The following is a 19387-nucleotide window of genomic DNA, read 5'->3' as shown; positions in this document are numbered from 1 at the left end:
CAATATTCATTTCTGGAAATTAACTACAACAATATTTTAAAGCCATAATAATTAGGTTATTCTCAATTATATGTCCTAATTGAACCAGACTGAGATCATTTTTGAAAAGTCTGGAAGAAACCTATCAGATGGTAGAAACACAAGCATATGGACACCTATTTAGAACTAAGTCAGGCTAGCCCATACTTGAAGCATGAACTCCTACAAAATCGTCCCTGAAATCTACAAAATCCAGCCTCTGATCAAAGACTTTAAATGATTGTGAACTCACTATATTTAGATGAAGTCATTCCATTTCAGGTTTGTTTCTACTGCTGGGAAGTTTTTTCCTTATGTTAAGCTCAAAACTGCTTTTCTGTGATACCTATCCTGGTTCCCAAAGGGGTAAGTGGAAGGTACGGAGAAGCCATGCCCTTTTCCAAATGACAATCCTTAAAATACTTTAAGGCTGCAATCCTGCCTTACCATAGTCCTTTCTTCTTTAGACTAAACATTCCCAATTCCTATATCTTTCTTTGTATCTCCAATACTTAGCACAACACCCGGCACGTAGTAGGTGCATAATAAATGCTGACTGTCTACTAAAACTCCTGGGCCTTTTATCACATTAACCATTCTCTATTTATGAGTCCCTCTCACCCTTAATCTGGATATCTGATTTTTCAAAATTCAAGTGCTGCTGCATTTGATATTTATCCTGAATTGATTTTTAAATATTTTATAATTATCCTGATTATTATTCATCTTATTAAATGTAACCCATTCTTCTAGACCAGAGGTCATCAAACCATAGCCAGAGGACCAAATCCAGCCCTGTTTTTGAACAGCATTAGAGGTAAGAATGTTTTTTACATTTTAAAATAAAACAAACCCAGGCTGAGGGCTATAATTTACCAACTCCTATTCTGACTATCAAGATATTTTGGTGTCCCAATTCTATCTTCTGATGTATTAATCACTTAATACCTTAAGCTTCATATCACCTAAAATTTTAATTAGTAAGCCAGCAGGCTTCACTTTGGCTTTTTTTTTGTTTGTTTATTTCATGATTTCATTTCTATAGGGAATTCTCAGTGAGGAAATTCCCTCTACCAATGCAGATCAGCATCTGCCCTTCTAATATGGACTGAGAGAGAGGTTAAGTGACTTGTTCACAATCAAACAGGCAGTATGTCTCAGAGATAGGACGTAAACCCAGAATCACAGCATCAGGTTCAGAGATGGACATATACTTAAAGGTCCTCTAGCCCAACCAACTCTCTTATTTTAAAGAAGAGGCAACTGTGTCCAGAACCAGTTAAGGAGTAAGTGGAAGAGAGAGGATTTGATTTCAGGACTCCTGATTCCAAAGCCAGCCTTCTTTCTTCTATACCATGTTTGCCTCTGAGGCCAGGTCTGTATCCATAACTGCTTCTAACTGAAAATAAAGTGTGGACAAGAACAGGCCCTGAGACAGAACTGTAGGCACTCCACCACATATTTTCCTTCAGGGTGGCATTCATTCATTCATTAATCTCCTCTCTTTGGGTTAAGTATTTCAACAAGTTTCAAGTTGACCTAACTGTGCTATCTTCCAGCCTGTGACTCTCCATACTGTCAATAAGGATTTCAATGACTGTCAAGTGCCTTGTGAAATCCAGTCACAGTATGTCTGTGGCATTCTCCTGCCCCACCACTTTAGTGACATATCAGAAAAAGAGATAAGGTGAGTGTAGAATGTCTTGTTTGAAATTAGCCCACACTCCTCGGTAGTGAGTTGTCAGCACAATCCCTTGTGGGTGCTTATAAAATATGTTTAACAAAGTATTTTAGAACCAGGAATTGAAATTGAATATACAATAATCTACCTTCTTCCCTGTTTTGAAAATCGTTATAACAATTGCTCACCTCAATTCTTCCATTTTTAATAACTCATCAAATAGCAGCTCAACAATCATCTCTGCTAGTTCTTTTAGTACCCTAGATGTAAAAAAGGTGTTTGAATTCCCTTAATATCTCCTCACTGATCTTAGGTTTCCAATAATAATTAATCATTTTTTGCTCGTTTTCCAATTTCCCTTTCTTGAGAGGCAACATGGCACAGGAACTATAGTGCTAGACTTGGCCAAACTTGGTTTTGAAACTCATCTTTGACATTTGTTAGCAGTATGACCAGGAAGAAGACATTGAACATCTCTGAGCTTCACTTTTCTCATCTCTAAAATAGGGATAAAAACACTTGTGGTAGCTACGAGGCTCAAATTAGATAACTTATGTAAAGTTCTTAGCAAATTTTAAAGTTATAAATGTCACCTATTATTAGTGTTACTGTTTCACTTTTCTGAAACTTAAAAGAAAACAATTACTGCTCTGTTACTTACTACCTGTGTGACTTTGAGCAAGTCATTTCAAATCTGGGAGTCTCAGTTTCCATCTTCTGTAAAATGGGGGTCAGGGAGAGTTGATGACCTCTAAGATCCCACCGAGCTCTCAATCTATGATCCTTTGACTAGACTAGATTCTAAAATCCTTTCCAGATCTAGAGCTATAATTCCACGATCCCCTCCTCCCCATCTTTCTGGACACTATTTTTATAAGACTAAACCACTCTTTTATATTCACCCTTAATTATCTTTCCTCTCTGCTGACTCTTCTCCCTAGACATCTGAGCCCATCAATGAGTTCTCTCCTGACCAGTTTCATTGTTTGTTGTATTGGTGGATCAGAAGACTGTCAGATAAAGCATAAATAAACTTCAGAAAAAGATAAGACACCACCCCATCTTATTACTCAACAGAATAATTTTATTCAATGTCACCAGAATTTACTCCTTGAGAGCTTTGTCATAGCTCTTGAACCAGCTTCCTTTTATGAGTCCCAAGTTATTCATAGATTGATAAATGAGCTAGACAACATTAGAGAGGAAAAATACTTAAAAAGCAACAATCCCAACAAAGATCTGCTATTTCTGTTAGCAATTGGGGACATTTCAATGAATCAATCCCAAACTATCTGCTGAGCATCATGCTAGGAAAATAGGGAATTACAGAATAATAATAAGAAGCTATAGAAAGACTAATAGTTCCTTGCCAAAAAAGGAGGAGAAGGATTGTTAGACATTCTTAAAATGCAAGCAGACATTATTTCACTAAGCAGCAGTCAAGGCATATAAGTGCACACCATAGGATTGACTGAATGTAACTGCATGTGGTTTAACTTCAAATGGAATCTATGAAACAGCTAACGTCTCAAAAACCCTCCATGGGCAATATTCACATGAACTCAGCCAACAATATGTCAACAAAGGAGCACTGGGCAAATGGCTGAGTCATGGGGATTTGTCTGAGGAAATGGAGGAGTTATGAGGATTATATGGGAACAGAAATTACGGAAGAGTTTTTCCTATCTCAAGATCAAAGTAAAGAGAAAGCAACAGTAATTTTTCCTCTGCCCACCTGTAAGAGTTTGTCGTAACGCTCAGCAGACATGAGGAAGCGTCCATCTTCAAGCTGCATCTCCCTGTTCTCCAGTAAATTGTTCAAAACAGGCAAGACATTCCTTTCTGCCTTCTCCAAGCCTTCCAGCACGAGGGTTCTACCTTCTGTGGCAGCACGGACAGCACACTTTTCCCCACAACGATAACAAAATATCAAAATTAGGATATAGAAAACAGCAAAATATGGTGTAACTTCACAAGAAACCTAAAAAAAATGAAGCTGTAAATTATATGAAACAGTGCAGTATAAGATACCATGAGTGCAAAACGTTGGATAGATAGACTATTATACTTGGTCAGTCTGTCAGGAGGTTTGGGAGAGTGGATTGGTTACAAAAGACAATTCGGTGAAGTGGGAATATACTGGGAACTAACTGTGGCATAAAAGAAAAACCCCAACCCTATCAATAAAGCTCCAAAAATAAAATTAAGATAAAAATCATGGTAAAAAAGTAGGAATCTTAAAAGGGAAAACCACTGACAATAATAACTCTCTTAAGTACTATAAATATCTCAAGTTTTTTTTTCCAATGAACCTGACTGAAAGAATGTAATCCAATTGGAAAAATTAGGGAATATGGAGTTGTGGGAGACTAATGATAGAAAAATCAACTGGCGTAAATATACACAATAAGAGCCATCATCAACAGGAAAAAAAACCTAAGGAACTAAAAGGCATGAAAATGACAAATGCTGGAGGGGATGTGGAAAAACTGGGACCCTAATTCACTGCTGGTGGAACTGCAAACTGACCCAACCATTCTGGGGAGAAATTTGGAATTATGCCCAAAGAGTCATAAAACTGCCCATGCCCTTTGACCCAGGAATGCCTCTATCAGGTCTGTTTCCCAAGATGATTAGGGAAAAAAAAGAACCCATATATTCTAAAATATTTATAGTGACTCTTTTTGTGGTGGCAAAGAACTGGAAATTATGGGGATGCCCATCAACTGAGGAACGGCTGAACAAGTTGTGGCTTATGATCACGATGGAATACTATTGTGCTATGAGAAATGATGAGTTTGATGATTTTAGAAAAAACATGATAGCCTTGCATGAAATAATAAAGAGACAAATGAGCAAAAGGGAAAGCAAGTTGTACATAATAGAGTTGCAGTTTCATGTGCAATCCTTTTTTAAAATTCTACCCTGTTATGGAAATGCTTGTTTTATTAAGTTCAGGATAAAATCTGTTTAAAAAAAATAAAAGGCATGGAAAAATTCTTATTTTCTCCTTAAAGAGATAAAAGATACTCAGAGTCAAAATTCAGTGGTCTACAAAGCTTCAGAAGCTAATTTTTCTCCTGCGATATTCAGTGATACAAAGGGATCAACTTTTAATATAAATATCTATCCTCCATAGACCTGAACCATATAAACATAAAGACACCTTGAAATACAAAAAAATCTACAGCAGTAATCTATAGATGGGATTTAATCTTTTCATTCCTTCCTTTCATAAGCTTCCTCCCTTTAAAAATAAAGAAATTAGAGTGGATTCATACAGATAGAAAGATGGTTTCTTTCTAAAACTCCTTGGCTCAACCACAAGCAGAACGAAGTTTCAATACAACACATTAACACTGTGCCCACTGCATTGATACACTGTAACTCTGTCTCAGAGTAATAAAAACACTTCCTGGAGACAGTACTGTAGCCCCAAAGCTAAAACAAGGTCAGAGGCATACTGGACACACATGTATATTGATAGCAGTTTAGTAAAAGGTCCTGGGAGACACTCTAAGTGTTTGCATATTATAAATAGTATCTCACTAGGCCAAAGTTCTCTTGTATTGTATTCAGTCTAGTTTACAAAAAGTCACAGACTTAAAAAAACATATTTAGGTAATTGATACTTGGTATGACAAGAAGAATGAAAGAAATAAAGGAAGGGAGGTAGGAGGGAGAGGGGGAAGGAGAGAGGGAGAAGGAGAAAGAGAGACGAGAGGGAGAGGGAAGAGAGAATGAGGGAGAGGGAGAGGGAGAGAGAGATGAGAGATGAGAGAAAAAGAAAGAAAGGAAGGAAGGCAGGAAGGAAGACAGAAAGAAAAAGAGGAAAAGACAGAAAGACAGACAGAAAGAAAGATAGAAAGAAAGAAAGAAAGAAAGAAAGAAAGAAAGAAAGAAAGAAAGAACAGAAGGAAGAATGAGTGAGAGAGGGAGGCTAAGATATCATCTGCCAAGTTTTTTGAAGAACTAAAATTCATTCTACTACCTCTGGTAGCCCAAACATATCTGGGAAAAGTATTTTCTTTCCTCTCCAGAGGAAACTGGAACTGCAGAAACTGGCGATAAGAAGTTTGAGATGGAAAAAAAGAAAATGAGAGTTCTTGTTCTATTCGCTTTTTCTATCCTCCCTCCCAATAAGTTGTACTGTCAATAATTCATGTATGTAACATTTTGCAATGATGATATTTATTTTTGTATCTCTCCCAGGGGCTCTACTTTTCAACTGATCTGTAATTTTACTCTGTCTTAAGTGAACTTCATGTCATCATCCAAAAAATAGCTATAAAAACTTGCATTACCCCGAGAGGAAAACTGCTCAGTAAACTGCAGTCCTCTTATCATCATAGAACACAAAGATATCCAGAATAAATGATATAATGCCAATAACTGTCAATGACATTACTACAAAGTCAAGGGAGGACAGGCTCAGAACCCTTGTTTCAATTCAGCAACAACTATTGTAGGTCTTGCAGTAGCCATCAAATTTAGATAAGAGAACCCCTTTCCTCACCGAGCTTATGGTGTACCGTTATCCCTTCCACATTACAAGGGTCTAGGGACATGGCACCCCCAGGATCAGAGAAATGCACATAAAATTTTTTGGCCTTCTCTTTGTACTAGAGAAGTTTGAATTATTATGGTTTTAAAAGATAAAATATGTTGATATTATACAATATTATACATATATTTTATGCATTTTTGAGTTTCTAAACTTTTTCTGTGTCATCTGCTGGCCTTAGCATGTTATCTGCAGCTTTTGTAAAACTCTCCCCAAATTTCCATTTAATTTTTTATGCTGACTGTTGAGATACTGTAACTGCAATGGGAAAAGTTACAATGTAGAAGGGATAGCTTTGGTAAAGCATTGCACACAGATAAATGGCCCTAAATCAGGAAGGTTGATGACGAGAGTCAATCAAGGAGCTTTTATTAAGCACTTACAACTTGCCACACTCTGGGCTAAGCCTGTGGGATATAAAGAAAGGAAAAAGATGGTCTTTGTTCCCAAGAAGGCACATATGCAAATATACTACTAGTATATTTACAAACTAAATAAAAAATGCTTCCCCTAAAACTATTTCCTCCTTCTTTCTCTAATTTCTGAAAACAGAATATCATGATCCCAGTCACTTCCACTTTCTCCATCCAATAATTTAACAAGTCCCACTTGAGTTGAATTCTGAAATATCTCTTGAGTCCACTTACCTCCTCTCATTCATTACTACTAGAAATAACCTTAGTTTTGGCCCTCTTATTGTCTTGCCTAGACTCTAGACATGGCCTTTTAACTGGCCTGTTCACTTCAAGACTAAGTGCATTCCATCCTTGCTACTCACCTCACACTTCAAACTTAACTACTTACTCATCCCTAAATGTACCAGGTGCTTTCCTGCTTCCATGCCTTTGCTCAATTATTCCCTCTCCTTGGAATACCTTCTCCACCACGTTTTTCCCCCCCAAATTTTAATGTTTTTCCTAGCATGGCTCAAATCTCACCTTCCCCAGGGAGTTACTGTTCTCTTTTAGTTAAAAATATTTTCTCCTTCCTTGATTCTCTCATACTACCCTTCCTGTAGCATATAGCACATTCTGCATTCTATTTTATTTAGCTATCTATTAACTCTCCCATTAAATAGCCCCTTGAAGGAAGAGTCTATCTTATATTCATCTTTGTATCCCCACAGTACCAAGCACACCTGACACATAGTAGTCACACAATAATTATTTGCTGAATTGAATATGTTCCTCTTTTGAGATCTTAAAAAAAACTAAACTAAACTAAGTCCCAATCCCAAGAAGTCTCAAGAAGAGCAAATTATTCACCTTTTCTAAATATAGATATACAAAAAACAGGAATTACCAAAGCAAACTTTAAAACTATATTCTTTAAGGTGGGAAAGTGCCTAAAGTCTATATACACATTATAATGTATATGTGTTTGTATATGAGTATATATCATTGTATTATGTTATAGAATTCAATAAGCAGCTATATGATAGAGTGCTAGGCCTGAAGTCAGGAAGACTAATCTTTCTGAGTTCAAATCTGGCCTCAGGCCCTCAGTAGCTGTGTGACCCTGGGCAAGTCACTTCACCCTGTTTGCCTCAGTTCCTCATCTTTAAGATGAGCTGGAGAAGGAAATGGCAAACTATTCTAGTATCTGCCAAAAACAAACAAACAAAAACAAAAAACAAACAAACTCAAACAGGTTCACAAATAGTTGGATATGACTAAAATGCCTGAGCCATAACAAATAGAAATCAGTAAATTTGGGGCATTTATTTACTGCTTTTTGAAGATAAAAATTTTCAGTATGCCAAATGGGATTCACTGTCATAGTTTCTTCCATTTCACTACTTCTGCCTCAATGCTAAAAATCCTTCCTTAATACCAAAGTATCACTAATCCGGCAACCCTAGAGCTTTACAACAAAAAACTGTGAATGGAGTTACCTAAGCAGCAGCTGGGGAAAATGAAGAATACTGGACAAATTGATATAAAATGGTTTCTGTTACATCAACTTTCAAAAATGGAAAACACGGGCAGATGCCTTTGAGTTGCTTTTTATAAGAATCTTTTGGGACATCCTTTACTCCAAAAAAGGTACTGTTCCTATCAAAAATAAATAAACTACATGACTTGTTATAGCCTGCTAGCAATATTATTAAAAACAAGATAATTTTTTCTATCATGTCTGTCATAAAAGTCAGATTAAATGCCATACTCTATTTTTACAAACACCACAGAGACAAAATTACCATTTCTCCTAGATCAAAGTAGAAATTTTTTGACCAAAATTAAGGTTTTTTTTTTCCCCAACTGTGAACCAAGGAGAAAATTGTCCTTTGACTACCAAGGAAAATACAGGATATAATTAAACACCTGACCTTACAGAGAAATGACTTCTCAAACAGTTCGCTTTAACCACTGTAGATGCCTTTGGTACAGTCCAGTACCTTTATGTAGATAAAGTTCAGATGGAAAAAGAAAAGAGACTAGGGACACCATTCCCTATTGGGGGAATAGACACCATTCAACAAAGAAAGTAATTGTATGTGGAAAGTGAAAGAAATTAAAGGCATGGTCATCAGTCCGCAAGAATTTATTAAGAGATTACTATGTGCCAGGCACTATGCTAAGACTAATAGTGTCTCTCAAGGAACTTGCACTCTAATGGGAAGCTGATGACATATAAAAGGAAGCGGTGGGGGGGGGGGGGGGTTGCAGTGAGAAAGGTACTCCTGAAGGCATGATGGAGGAGTCAAAATTGCAGCATGGGAAGAAATGGAGAAATGGCTGGCCTTAGTGCCCTTCTTCAATGGAAAGAAGTGGGGGGGGGGGAGAAGGTGCTAAGTACATTACAAATATTATCTCATTTGATCCTCACAACAACCTTCACAACAATCTCCATTTCACAGATGAGGAAACTGAGGCCGGCAGAGGTCAAACGACTTGCCAGGGTCATACTGCTAGTAAGTAGCTGAGGTCACATATGAACTCAGGTCTTTCCTGAGTTTCCTGACCCTGGGCAAGTCATTTAACCCTATTTTCCTCAGTTTCCACATCTGTAAAATGAGCTTGAAAAGTAAATGGCAATCCACTCCAGTATCTCTGCAAAGAAAGCCCCCCCAAATGGGGTCATGAAGACTTGGACATAATTGAAATGACTGAATGATAACAATACTGTCAGTCACTATGCCAAGCACTGGGGGTACAAAAAGACGTCCTCAAGGACATTACAATCTAATAGGGAAGACAACATTCCTGCAAACAAAAACATACAAAACAAGCTATGTTAAGGATAAATAGGAAATAATTAACAGAAGGAAGGTAATAGAATTAAGAGGAATAGAGAAAGGCTTCCTATAGAAGATGAGATTTTAGTGGGACTTAAAGGAAGCTAGAGACATCAGCAGGCAGAGCTGAGAGAGCATTCCAGGCATGAGGGACTGCCAGAGAAAATGTCTGGAGTTAAAATAGCCAAGAGGCCACTGTAACTCAATGAAAGAGTATTTGTTGGGAAGTTAGGAGTGAGAAGCCCAGAAAGATAGCAGGGCCAAAGAGATGAAGGGCTCTAAATGACAAACAGAGCATTTTCTATTTGAACCTGGAGGCAATAAGAAGCCAGCAGAGTATATTGGGGGGCTAAGGGGACAGGGAGGCACAAGGTGGGCAGAGGGGTGGGTATGTGTGTGTGATACGATCAGACCTGCACTTTAGGAAAATCACTTCAGTGGTTGAATGGATGATGGACTGGAATGAAGTTGGTGAGATGAGAAGGGGGACAGAAGCAGGCAGATCCACTGGTAGCAGGCTATTACAGTCATCCAGGTGTGAGCTGATGCACTGGAGTGGTGGCAGAAGACCCTGAACCACTTAGTTGCCTAATGTAGGTTCTGGGAGCTATCCACAGTCATAGTTATGGTCAAAGTCTTCTTAGCCATAGTCACAGTCAAAAAACAATTTGTTAAGCACCTGCTACATGCCAGGCACTATGCATTCTAGGAACACAAATAAGCAAAAGACAGACAGTCCCTACCCTCAAGGAGCTTACAATCCAGTCCAGGAAGAAAATACACAACAGGAAATTGAGAAAGGGAAGGGGGTACCAGAAGGTACCTGTCCTGGGACATGATATATGGAGTCAAAACCAAACAGAGCAGCTGGTGGGAAATGAAGAGTTGGCCGGACAATTTTGAGCCTTATATAAAGGGAGGCTTTGGGAGGAATTCTGTACAGTACTCTGCCCTCCAGTCCTCCAATCAGAGGGTAAAGGCAATCAGAGAAGTTAAATATCAAAGCTGAAGCAATTTCCATGACAATGAAATTTCTGGTGATGAACTTATTCTGGAGGAAGCATGTTGTTTTTAAGGAGTCTAAAAAGGGAAATCAATCAAAGGGAAGGGCCCAAGGGCTGAGGGTACTTTGAAAATGTGAATTCCACCCTCTCATGTCACCATCTCATTCAGACTCTGGCCCACAGCTTTGCAAGGAAAGTGTTAGCAATTACAAGAATCCAGTCTATACCTCCCGTGGTACAGAGCATTCAACTTTCTTTTAAGTCTAAGCATATGGGGGGGTGAGGCCCATAGTTAACTGGGAGGAGGTTTCCCAGAGAAAATAAGCCTCAAAAAGGAATCAAAGAAAGGGAACAAAGGGTACAGCCAGAGAGCAGTGGGAAGGCTGTTTTACAAGAGGAGCAGAGAAGAGGAGGAAGAAAGAGAAGATGCTGAGAAGACCATAAGGGTGAAAAGAATAAGAAGTTTAAAATTTTATGAAGTTTGAGATAGCTGAAGAATTTCTTGCAAAAGGAAAACAGAAATCTTTCATTAAAATGAATACTAGAAAAATAAAGGTCGCACAGAACTAATGTGGACCAGAAAAGCACAGGATATGGAAAAGGATTTTAGGTAGATAACAGAGTAGTAAATATTCAATACTGTTCTAAAGAGGTTAGTTCTAACTGCCATTATTCAAATGGGTTTGTTCCTCTTTATTAGAACCAGACTAACATTTAACTACAAATTATTCATAGCAATTCCTCCAGATTAATAGGGTAACAAAACACACGGTAAATATCTTTGGAACAAAATATTTTGTGTTCTCATTGATAAAAACTAAGCAAACTCTGTGTGTGTATCAGTGTGAGAGGACGTGTGTGTGTATGATACCTAGTCATGTCATATTTCATGCCTCCACAACGCTGTGCTTAGGCAACTTTACCTATCTCAGCACAACTAGGTAGTTCAAATCCAGCCCCAGACATTTTACTAACACTATTAACTGGGTAAGTCACAGAACTTCCATTTGTCTTACCTCTACTGTAAAATGGGAATAAAAAACAGCACCTACCTCAAAGGCTTGTTGTAAGGATAAAATGAGTCAATATTTATAAAGCAAAGGGGCATTATATAAATGTTGCCTACTTCTAGCTTCTACTGTTACTAATATAAGAGAAAGCATAAATCCATCATTTTATAAACACAGTTTTGATAATCTGGAGTGGAATTAGGGGTTATCACAAACAAGATCTGTCAGTCTCAGCTCATCCCCACTCCTTTACGTTAGACCATCACCTCTCCACCTTTTGACATTTATCCTGGGAAAATCTGGGGTCTCCCTCCCTCCTTTTAAAAGAACTGAAATTCTGGGATGGACAAAACCCAAATGGTGTTGGGCCTGGTTATAGAACATGAGTCTCAACACTCAGCTGTGGCTTTGTGATCTATTTTTTTCCTGTCAGTTTTGTTTAAAGCCAGACAATCCTTAACCTTTACCAAAGTAAGTTTCCTATGCTATAAAAAAAAAAATTTCACTACACATATGCTCTTACGCAGGAATACAAACTAAAACTCATCTACCACTTTTCTGCTAACTTCTGAGAGTACTTTCTGTTGCTTATTCCTATTACTTTGACATTTCACTACTCAAAAAGTTAAGTACCATTTGTAAACTTCAATATTTCCCTGTGGCTCTTCTCCTCTATATCATTCAGGAAAATATTAAGTAAGCATTGGTTCAACAATAAACCTTGGGTGACAAGGAGATTAACATTTATCCATCCACAGAAAGATAAATATTAATCCTTATCCTTAGATTTCTGTCTTTAAATCTAGTCTCTACTAATGAAAATGTATTTCCTGAATCCTATGGCAACACAAATACTACAAGAGTATACTTGTCATGCTCCTTTCCTCTCACCTCTCCTCCAGTCACTATCACTTATTTCTCCAACCACAACCAGAATTTTAGGGAAAACCCACCTGGTTTATAATTCCTTCCAGTTGGTTAGAATCTAGACCAAATCAACTATTCAAGATTCGCTACTAATGTATAACTTTTAAAAAATAGAATAGATCGGAAAAGGGAAATTTACACTGAGAATCAGGGAGAAAACTGAAATTAAAGTTTTGAATAAATATTTGAAAGTTAATGTAAGAGAATTCATAGTATTATTATTACTATTAGGCACCAAGATTATTATAGATTACATTTGCTAATTCTCTCTCTCCCCTCAGACATCAGTGGATCATGACATCACTGAGCTGGGATTTTCCAACATCTTTGTGGTATCTGTGACTTACTCTCTGGAAGATAATAGTATCAGCTGTGTTTCCATCAGATTTGGGGATTACAAGAACTGAAATTATAAGACCATCTATGATACAGTTGACTGATTTTAGCTGTTCATGAAAAGTTTCATTTTGGTTCTAGCTGTTTATATTTTTGATCAAAAGAATATGTAAAGGCCAAAGGTTTGAAGACAACCCAGAAGCCATATACAACATGAATACTGAAAGAAGAGAGTCAGAAGGTCTGGCCTATGGCAGGAATAAAAAAAAATCAGAAAAAAAAATTATTATGACAACAAATAGGGAACATACTAGTTAACAATGTGAGGATCACTGCTGAACCACCTGGCTATGTGTTGGCAGATAGTGGGCTGGTCAAAGCAAAGGTCAAAATCAAAAACAAATTGGCAGAAAGGTGAAAAATAGAAGACGTTGTAATTACAAGCAGCTCCAACCCAAGCTGGTTAAAGAAGCCGTCAACAGCAATAAAAGAGAAATGAACAAAAGTAAAGACATTTTTTGAATCTCTCCATTTGTTAAAGAAGTTTTAATGATCCAGAAGTCACCAAAGTGAAGAGCCACAAGAAGTCTAAAACCTACCTCAGTCAGTTAACACTGTTGTTCTTGCTAGACCATGCTATCTAAGGGCAACCCTATTTTAATAAACAAGTTTATTTGTATAGCACTGAATAGTATGATGGGAGCTCCATCACCTTAAACATCAAAAAGCTGTCGATGAAAAAAATCCAGCAAAAAGTTTAGCATGAGAGCCGACTTAACTAAATCATTCAAAGATCCTCCACGGATGGAATTGGAAGCATAAACACAAACAACTAGGAAACTGAATAGACCTCTTGTCATTTATGTGACAATCTATCCTCACTAGCACCGATGGTAGAACCACCACATTTGTACTGTAGCTTTCATGATCCAAAGTACTATCTGAGAAAGTGATAGTGGCTCTTCGTAAAATTAACTTAGTCAAGAGTAGTTAGGTCTAACAAATATATTCGGAAGAAAAATGACAACACAATTTAAATGCAGGGATCCATTTTCAAGATATTTCCAAGAGGGAGGTATTCTGACAGAACAGTCAAGTTCATGAACAATACTATTATCCAAAAAAGGAAGTAACCAAGACATCATCAATCGTCTACCTATGTGCCTAATTTTTCATTACTATAAACTATATTTATGAAAACGGTGTGTGCATCTATCAAGGGAACCCTCTATGAAAACATGAGAACAAACAAGTGGAGCTTTTACAATTTTCTACAACATATCTTATTTTCCCAGTCACACAAATGTCTGGATGGTGTAGAAAAGAATTATAAGAAAATACTGGCTCAAGGAATGAACCCAGCCTTAAACGCTTCCCTCCAAAAAAGTATCTCACGAATATGTTTAAAAAATCATATGAAATTCTTTGACAGTTCTAACTATAGAGATATCAGATCACTGAACAAAGGCTGTTATCATAAAATGAAACATTAAACAGGGAAATAGGGGCAGCTAGGTGGCGCAGTGAGTAGAGCACCGGCCCTGGAGTCAGGAGGACCTGAGTTCAAATCTGGCCTCAGACACTTGACACATGTACTAGCTGTGTGACCTTGGGGCAAGTCACTTAACCCCAATTGCTCTGCCCCCCAAAAGACCAGGGAAATAGATATATGGTCACCAAAGTCATTCACCAGTGTTGTAATGAGTATATTGCACAACTTCCAAACAGAACACGGAATCCCTATAGAAAAGAAGGTTATATAGAAGCTCTGTTTACAGATGACGTTGTGTTTATTATGTCAAGCCAAGGAACCCTACTGAACCTCTTCACTGAAATCCCATGTTATCCTAAAGAAATCTACCTAGCCAAGCACAGAGGAAAAAACAAGTGGAAGAATTCATATTGCCTAGATTTTGACAAACTGTTGGATAGGTAGCCTAATAAGGCTGTCCAGGGATACACCAATTTTAGATAGGAATCACAGATGGACAATGAGCTGGGCCAAAAAAATGTATAGCAAGCAGAAGACAGATGTCGCTGGAGAAATGACATCGTATTTTGCACATAGCAACATTTGATAAATACTTGTTTAATTGAATTAAATGATTCCAAGCTCTTACCTCCTAAAAAAGTCTGTCTTTTTCTCCTCACAATGTCTATGTCTATAAATCACAAAACATCATAATCCTTGGATATCCAAAATCACAGGTGACCCAAGAGCCAATGGAAAGATTCACTGTGAGCTTAAGTAGGCCATAATGCATTTCCAACAATGACTTGGATGTGAAAAGTGATATAAAAAACATTAAGGGCATGCATAATTAGGAAAAAATGTGAGGCGGGCACGTAGCAAAAGCGAGAGAACCGATAGACAGTACCAGTGCTATACTTGTTGTTCGGTTGTTCAGTCACGTCTGACTTTTGGTGACCCCAAGGAACATACTGTCTATGAGGTTTTCTTGGCAAAGAAAACCTTGGTTTGCTATTTCCTTCTCCAATGGATTAAGGTGAACAGAGGTTAAGTGACTTGCCCAGGGTCACATAGCTAATAAGTGTTGGGACTAGATTTGAACTCAGGTCTTCCTGACTCCATGCCCAGAACTCTCTATCCACTAAGCAACCTAGCTGCCTCCTAAGCAAAAAGAGGTTAAGTGACTTGCCCAAGGTCACACAGCTATTAAGTGTCTGAGGCTACATTTGAACCCAGGTCTTCCTGACTCCAGCAGATCAGACAAAACTTGTGCTAAGGATTAGTGAAAGGGCATCAACACGGGAGGAGGAGGCATGAATAAAGCAAAACCTGCACAATGGGAAGCAGCATCTTCACTGATGAGAACACAGATCTAGGCACTTAAGTATTTAAGTGATGCATCAAAGGATGTACCATTAACTAAAGCAACAATACTAATTACAGTGTAATCTCCTATTTCTGGATCCAGGTTTGGGAAGTGTTTTCCCACAAGCCACTCCAATTAGACTTATAGCTGAAGAGGGTGTTTTATGTTTTAAAGTCTCAGAACTTTTCACAGTTGTATTTTGTTGAATGAACAGAATTCAGAACAGGACCATGTCACACAATGTTACTAAATCCTCAAAAAGGTAATTTATGCATATTAAGTATTTCACAAACTTTCCATCTATTGTATAATTATTTTGTATGTACCTATTTATTTACATGTTGCCTCTCCCATGAGAACGTAAGGTCCTTGAGGGCAAGGACTTCTTTTCCACTTTTTTTGCATCCCCAGCATGTGGCACAATGTCTGGTATGTAGTAAAGCCCTTAATAAATGCTTATTGATTGAATGATTAAAAAATAATGCTTCTAACATCAGCTTTGCCACCAATTGGCTATATGATCCCGGATAAATCACCTAATATCTTTGTATGTCAGTTTCCCTGTCTGTAACATGATGGTGTAAAGACTAAAAGCTCCCTAAGGTCTGCCCAGTTCTAAAATTCCATGACTATGAGTAGCAGGTTCTTAACTTTTAAAAATCCTACCATTCTCCAGTTATTTATTGAAAGCCTTGTACCCTTTTTCTGTATCAGTCACTTGTTTTTCAGGTGTGTTCAACTCTTCATAATCCTACTCTTTCTATACAAGAACCTTTATGACAAAAAGTAAATCTTGGGATTTGAATAGTTTGAAATAAAAGCAACCAATGGCTTTGGCTTGGGAATCTTTTTGTTAAAAAGATATTTTTGTCATAATGGTATTTATTGCAATGCGATTTTGAACTTTGGTCCTATTTATACAATCCGGTATGATGTTTATTTTTACATTATAATATATTACTAACATTTAGCTCTCCACTAGTTCTTCTAGGTATTTTTTAGACCTGCATATAGCAATCTATCCCCATTTTGTATTTGCGTAATCTATTGTTCTGCAAACTCTTCCCCGAGGTGTGCTCTCTTTCAGTTCAGTGACATCTGCTAACACAGACACATGTTTGCTACCCTTTCACACAAGTAACTAATGAAATGTTAAATATTAAATCCAAATTTGAATTGTGTGAAATACTGCTTATGTCTCTGTCTAGGTACAACTTTCCAGAAACACTGTGCTTAAAAAAAATTGAAATCCTTCCTGCTTTTAATTTTTAATATGCAAGGGGACAACACACACACACACACACACACACACACACACACACACAAAGAGATCTCCACCCAATGTTCCCTATTTAAATAAAACCTTTCAAAAAGGAAGAATGAAGGCATCAAAGATACATGAATACAAAACAGAAACTACCTTATTTTTGACAATAGCACCTGAATTTCTGATAATATTGAATATTTTCACTGTCTAAAGAAAAACAAGCATTTTTTAAAATGACATATGCAGACATAAGCTCCCTTTGCCTCATTTACTATATTTATGAAAATGTATATAATAGAAGAGAAAGCTAAAACAGATAATCATCTAGCTCTAAGATCGATGATTCACCCTATCCTTAAAAAGAATTGGGGTTTTTCAGGAGAACAAAAAAGATCAACCAAAGCTCTTTGACTTGTCTTCCTACACATTTCTGACAATACAGTTACTTAGTTACAGGATCAAGAGGTGTGTAGAATAAAAATTCAGCAAGTAAGAGAAGCCAGCACGTCAGCTAAAGAGAGATGTCTATCAAAAATCACAGACTGAGATTTAGAAGAGACTTAGGGCTCATCAAGGAAGATGCTGTTGGCTAAGAAAAGGTGACCATCAGATCGAGAGAAATACAACTAACTTACCAATCTACTACTTTTTTAAAGCTTAGAAAACCTTTTTACAAAAATTCTTCATTGAGATCTCAAATACCATATGCCGTAAAGTCAAATAGTATTCACGTAAACGGATTATGTTTGTTAAGGAAGAAAATTTTGATAGTCAGAAGCCCAACAATGTCATTGGTAGTAGGTCTACAAAGGACTGCAGACCTCAGAATAACACATGCCTTAAAGGTTACACAGCTGGTAAGTAAGCTGGGATTTGAACCCAGTCCCTATGATTCTGAATTTAGCACTCCTCCCATTGTACCTCTGAAGGGAGATCCCAAGAGGCAGAGTTGAAGAGGAAATATATTCCATTCCTGGGGGTTTGTCCATACAAAAGCAAGTAGATGGGAGATGAAATGTCATATATGGAGACATGCAAATAGACTGGTTTGGCTAGGATACAGATTGTACGATGAGAAATAACATGCAGTGTGACTGAAGCTACACATTTTCTCTGTCTCAAACAGATTTTGAGCTTCTGAAGAACTTCTATAGGTCCTATCATACGTGTTATCTATGTTTCATATCATATATACATATATATATACACACATATGTATATATATAGACTGTCTATATGCAGAGCAACAACAAAGCATAGCAGAAAGGACTAGACCTGCTAGTCACCAGCTCTGGAGTGGTATATTAACTCATTTACTAGCTGTAATGCTGGGTCAGTCACAACCCCTATAAGGCTCAATTTCTTCATCTATGGAGATGCAATGCTTAAGTCACAGGGCAGTTGTTGGCAGTCCTGTGTAAGTCATAAGATACTGCCTAAGCATAAGCTACCATTCAATATCACTTACTTCTTCAATATTCTAAAGATCTGGAGTTTCATCACCGTAGGTACTCCTCCTAAAACAGATTGCAACCTCTCCACACTTTAGTAAATGTAAGTAAAGAGTTTGGGGGAATTTAAAAACCCATTACCTTGTAGCCAACTATGGTCAGCTCAATCTGGTCTTTAAAACTTAGCTAGGCTACGATAAACATACAACACATCAATGCAGCTATACCCAAGGTCCTTCCGATATGAAAATATTTGCATAACCTTCAAGAACCCAGGATCAATTCCACCAAGAGGCATCTTAGTAGGCCTTTAGAGGAGGATTATAATTTATCTTTATAAGCTTATCAAGCACTAAATATATATAACATGTATAGTAGGGACTGTTAAATAGAATGCAACCTACCAGTTAGCTGATGTTAAAGAACAGTCTTTGGATCTATGAGAAAAAACTGTATAGAGAACAAATGTTTATTAAGCACCTACTATGTGATAGGCACTGTGCTAGGTGTTGGAAATGCTAAAAAAGACAATGAAGTAATCCTTTCTTTCAAGGATATTACATTCTAATGGGAGGGGGAAAGTAGCATACATATAAGTATACACAGAAAAAACAGAAAGAGAATACGTACAAGGGAATTAGGGAGGGAGGGCACTGATGGTTGGGGGAACAAGGCTTCATGTAGAAGAAGGTGGTGAGTCTTAAAAGAAGAGAGGGTTTCTCTGCAGAAGACGTCACAAGGAAGTGCATTCCAAGTATATACCAGTTGTCTAAGCACAGAATAAGAAAATCTGTTTAAATGAACAGAAGAGATTTATGTTATAGATTCTCAAATATTTCTGAGAGTGACTGGTTGTTAAACACTATAATGAAACACTGGAGGACTGGTGGAATCTCTTTTTTCTGGAGATATTTAAAGATAAGATGGATTCTTATATATGTCGAATGGTTTATAAGCTCATAAATTTAGTGTTCAAAAGGACCCTAAAGTTCATCTAGTGAGTTCATCCCCATCCCTTGACAGATGGGGAAACCCAAATCCAGAGAGTTGAAGT

At 37.4% G+C, this 19387-nt stretch overlaps 1 protein-coding gene across 1 annotated transcript in view; it reads right to left on the bottom strand.

Moving 5' to 3' along the window:
* VWA8 (von Willebrand factor A domain containing 8) overlaps window positions 1-19387 on the bottom strand; it is a 391960-nt gene that overhangs the window by 308835 nt on the left and 63738 nt on the right. The window contains exon 5 of the mRNA XM_036757477.1: window positions 3435-3602. Within this exon, the coding sequence (XP_036613372.1) occupies window positions 3435-3602 (168 nt within the window). The remainder of the gene's footprint in view (window positions 1-3434; window positions 3603-19387) is intronic.

Source organism: Trichosurus vulpecula, chromosome 4 (assembly GCF_011100635.1).
Source record: "Trichosurus vulpecula isolate mTriVul1 chromosome 4, mTriVul1.pri, whole genome shotgun sequence".
NCBI lineage: Eukaryota > Metazoa > Chordata > Mammalia > Diprotodontia > Phalangeridae > Trichosurus > Trichosurus vulpecula.
This window is presented reverse-complemented; position numbering and strand designations above follow the sequence as displayed.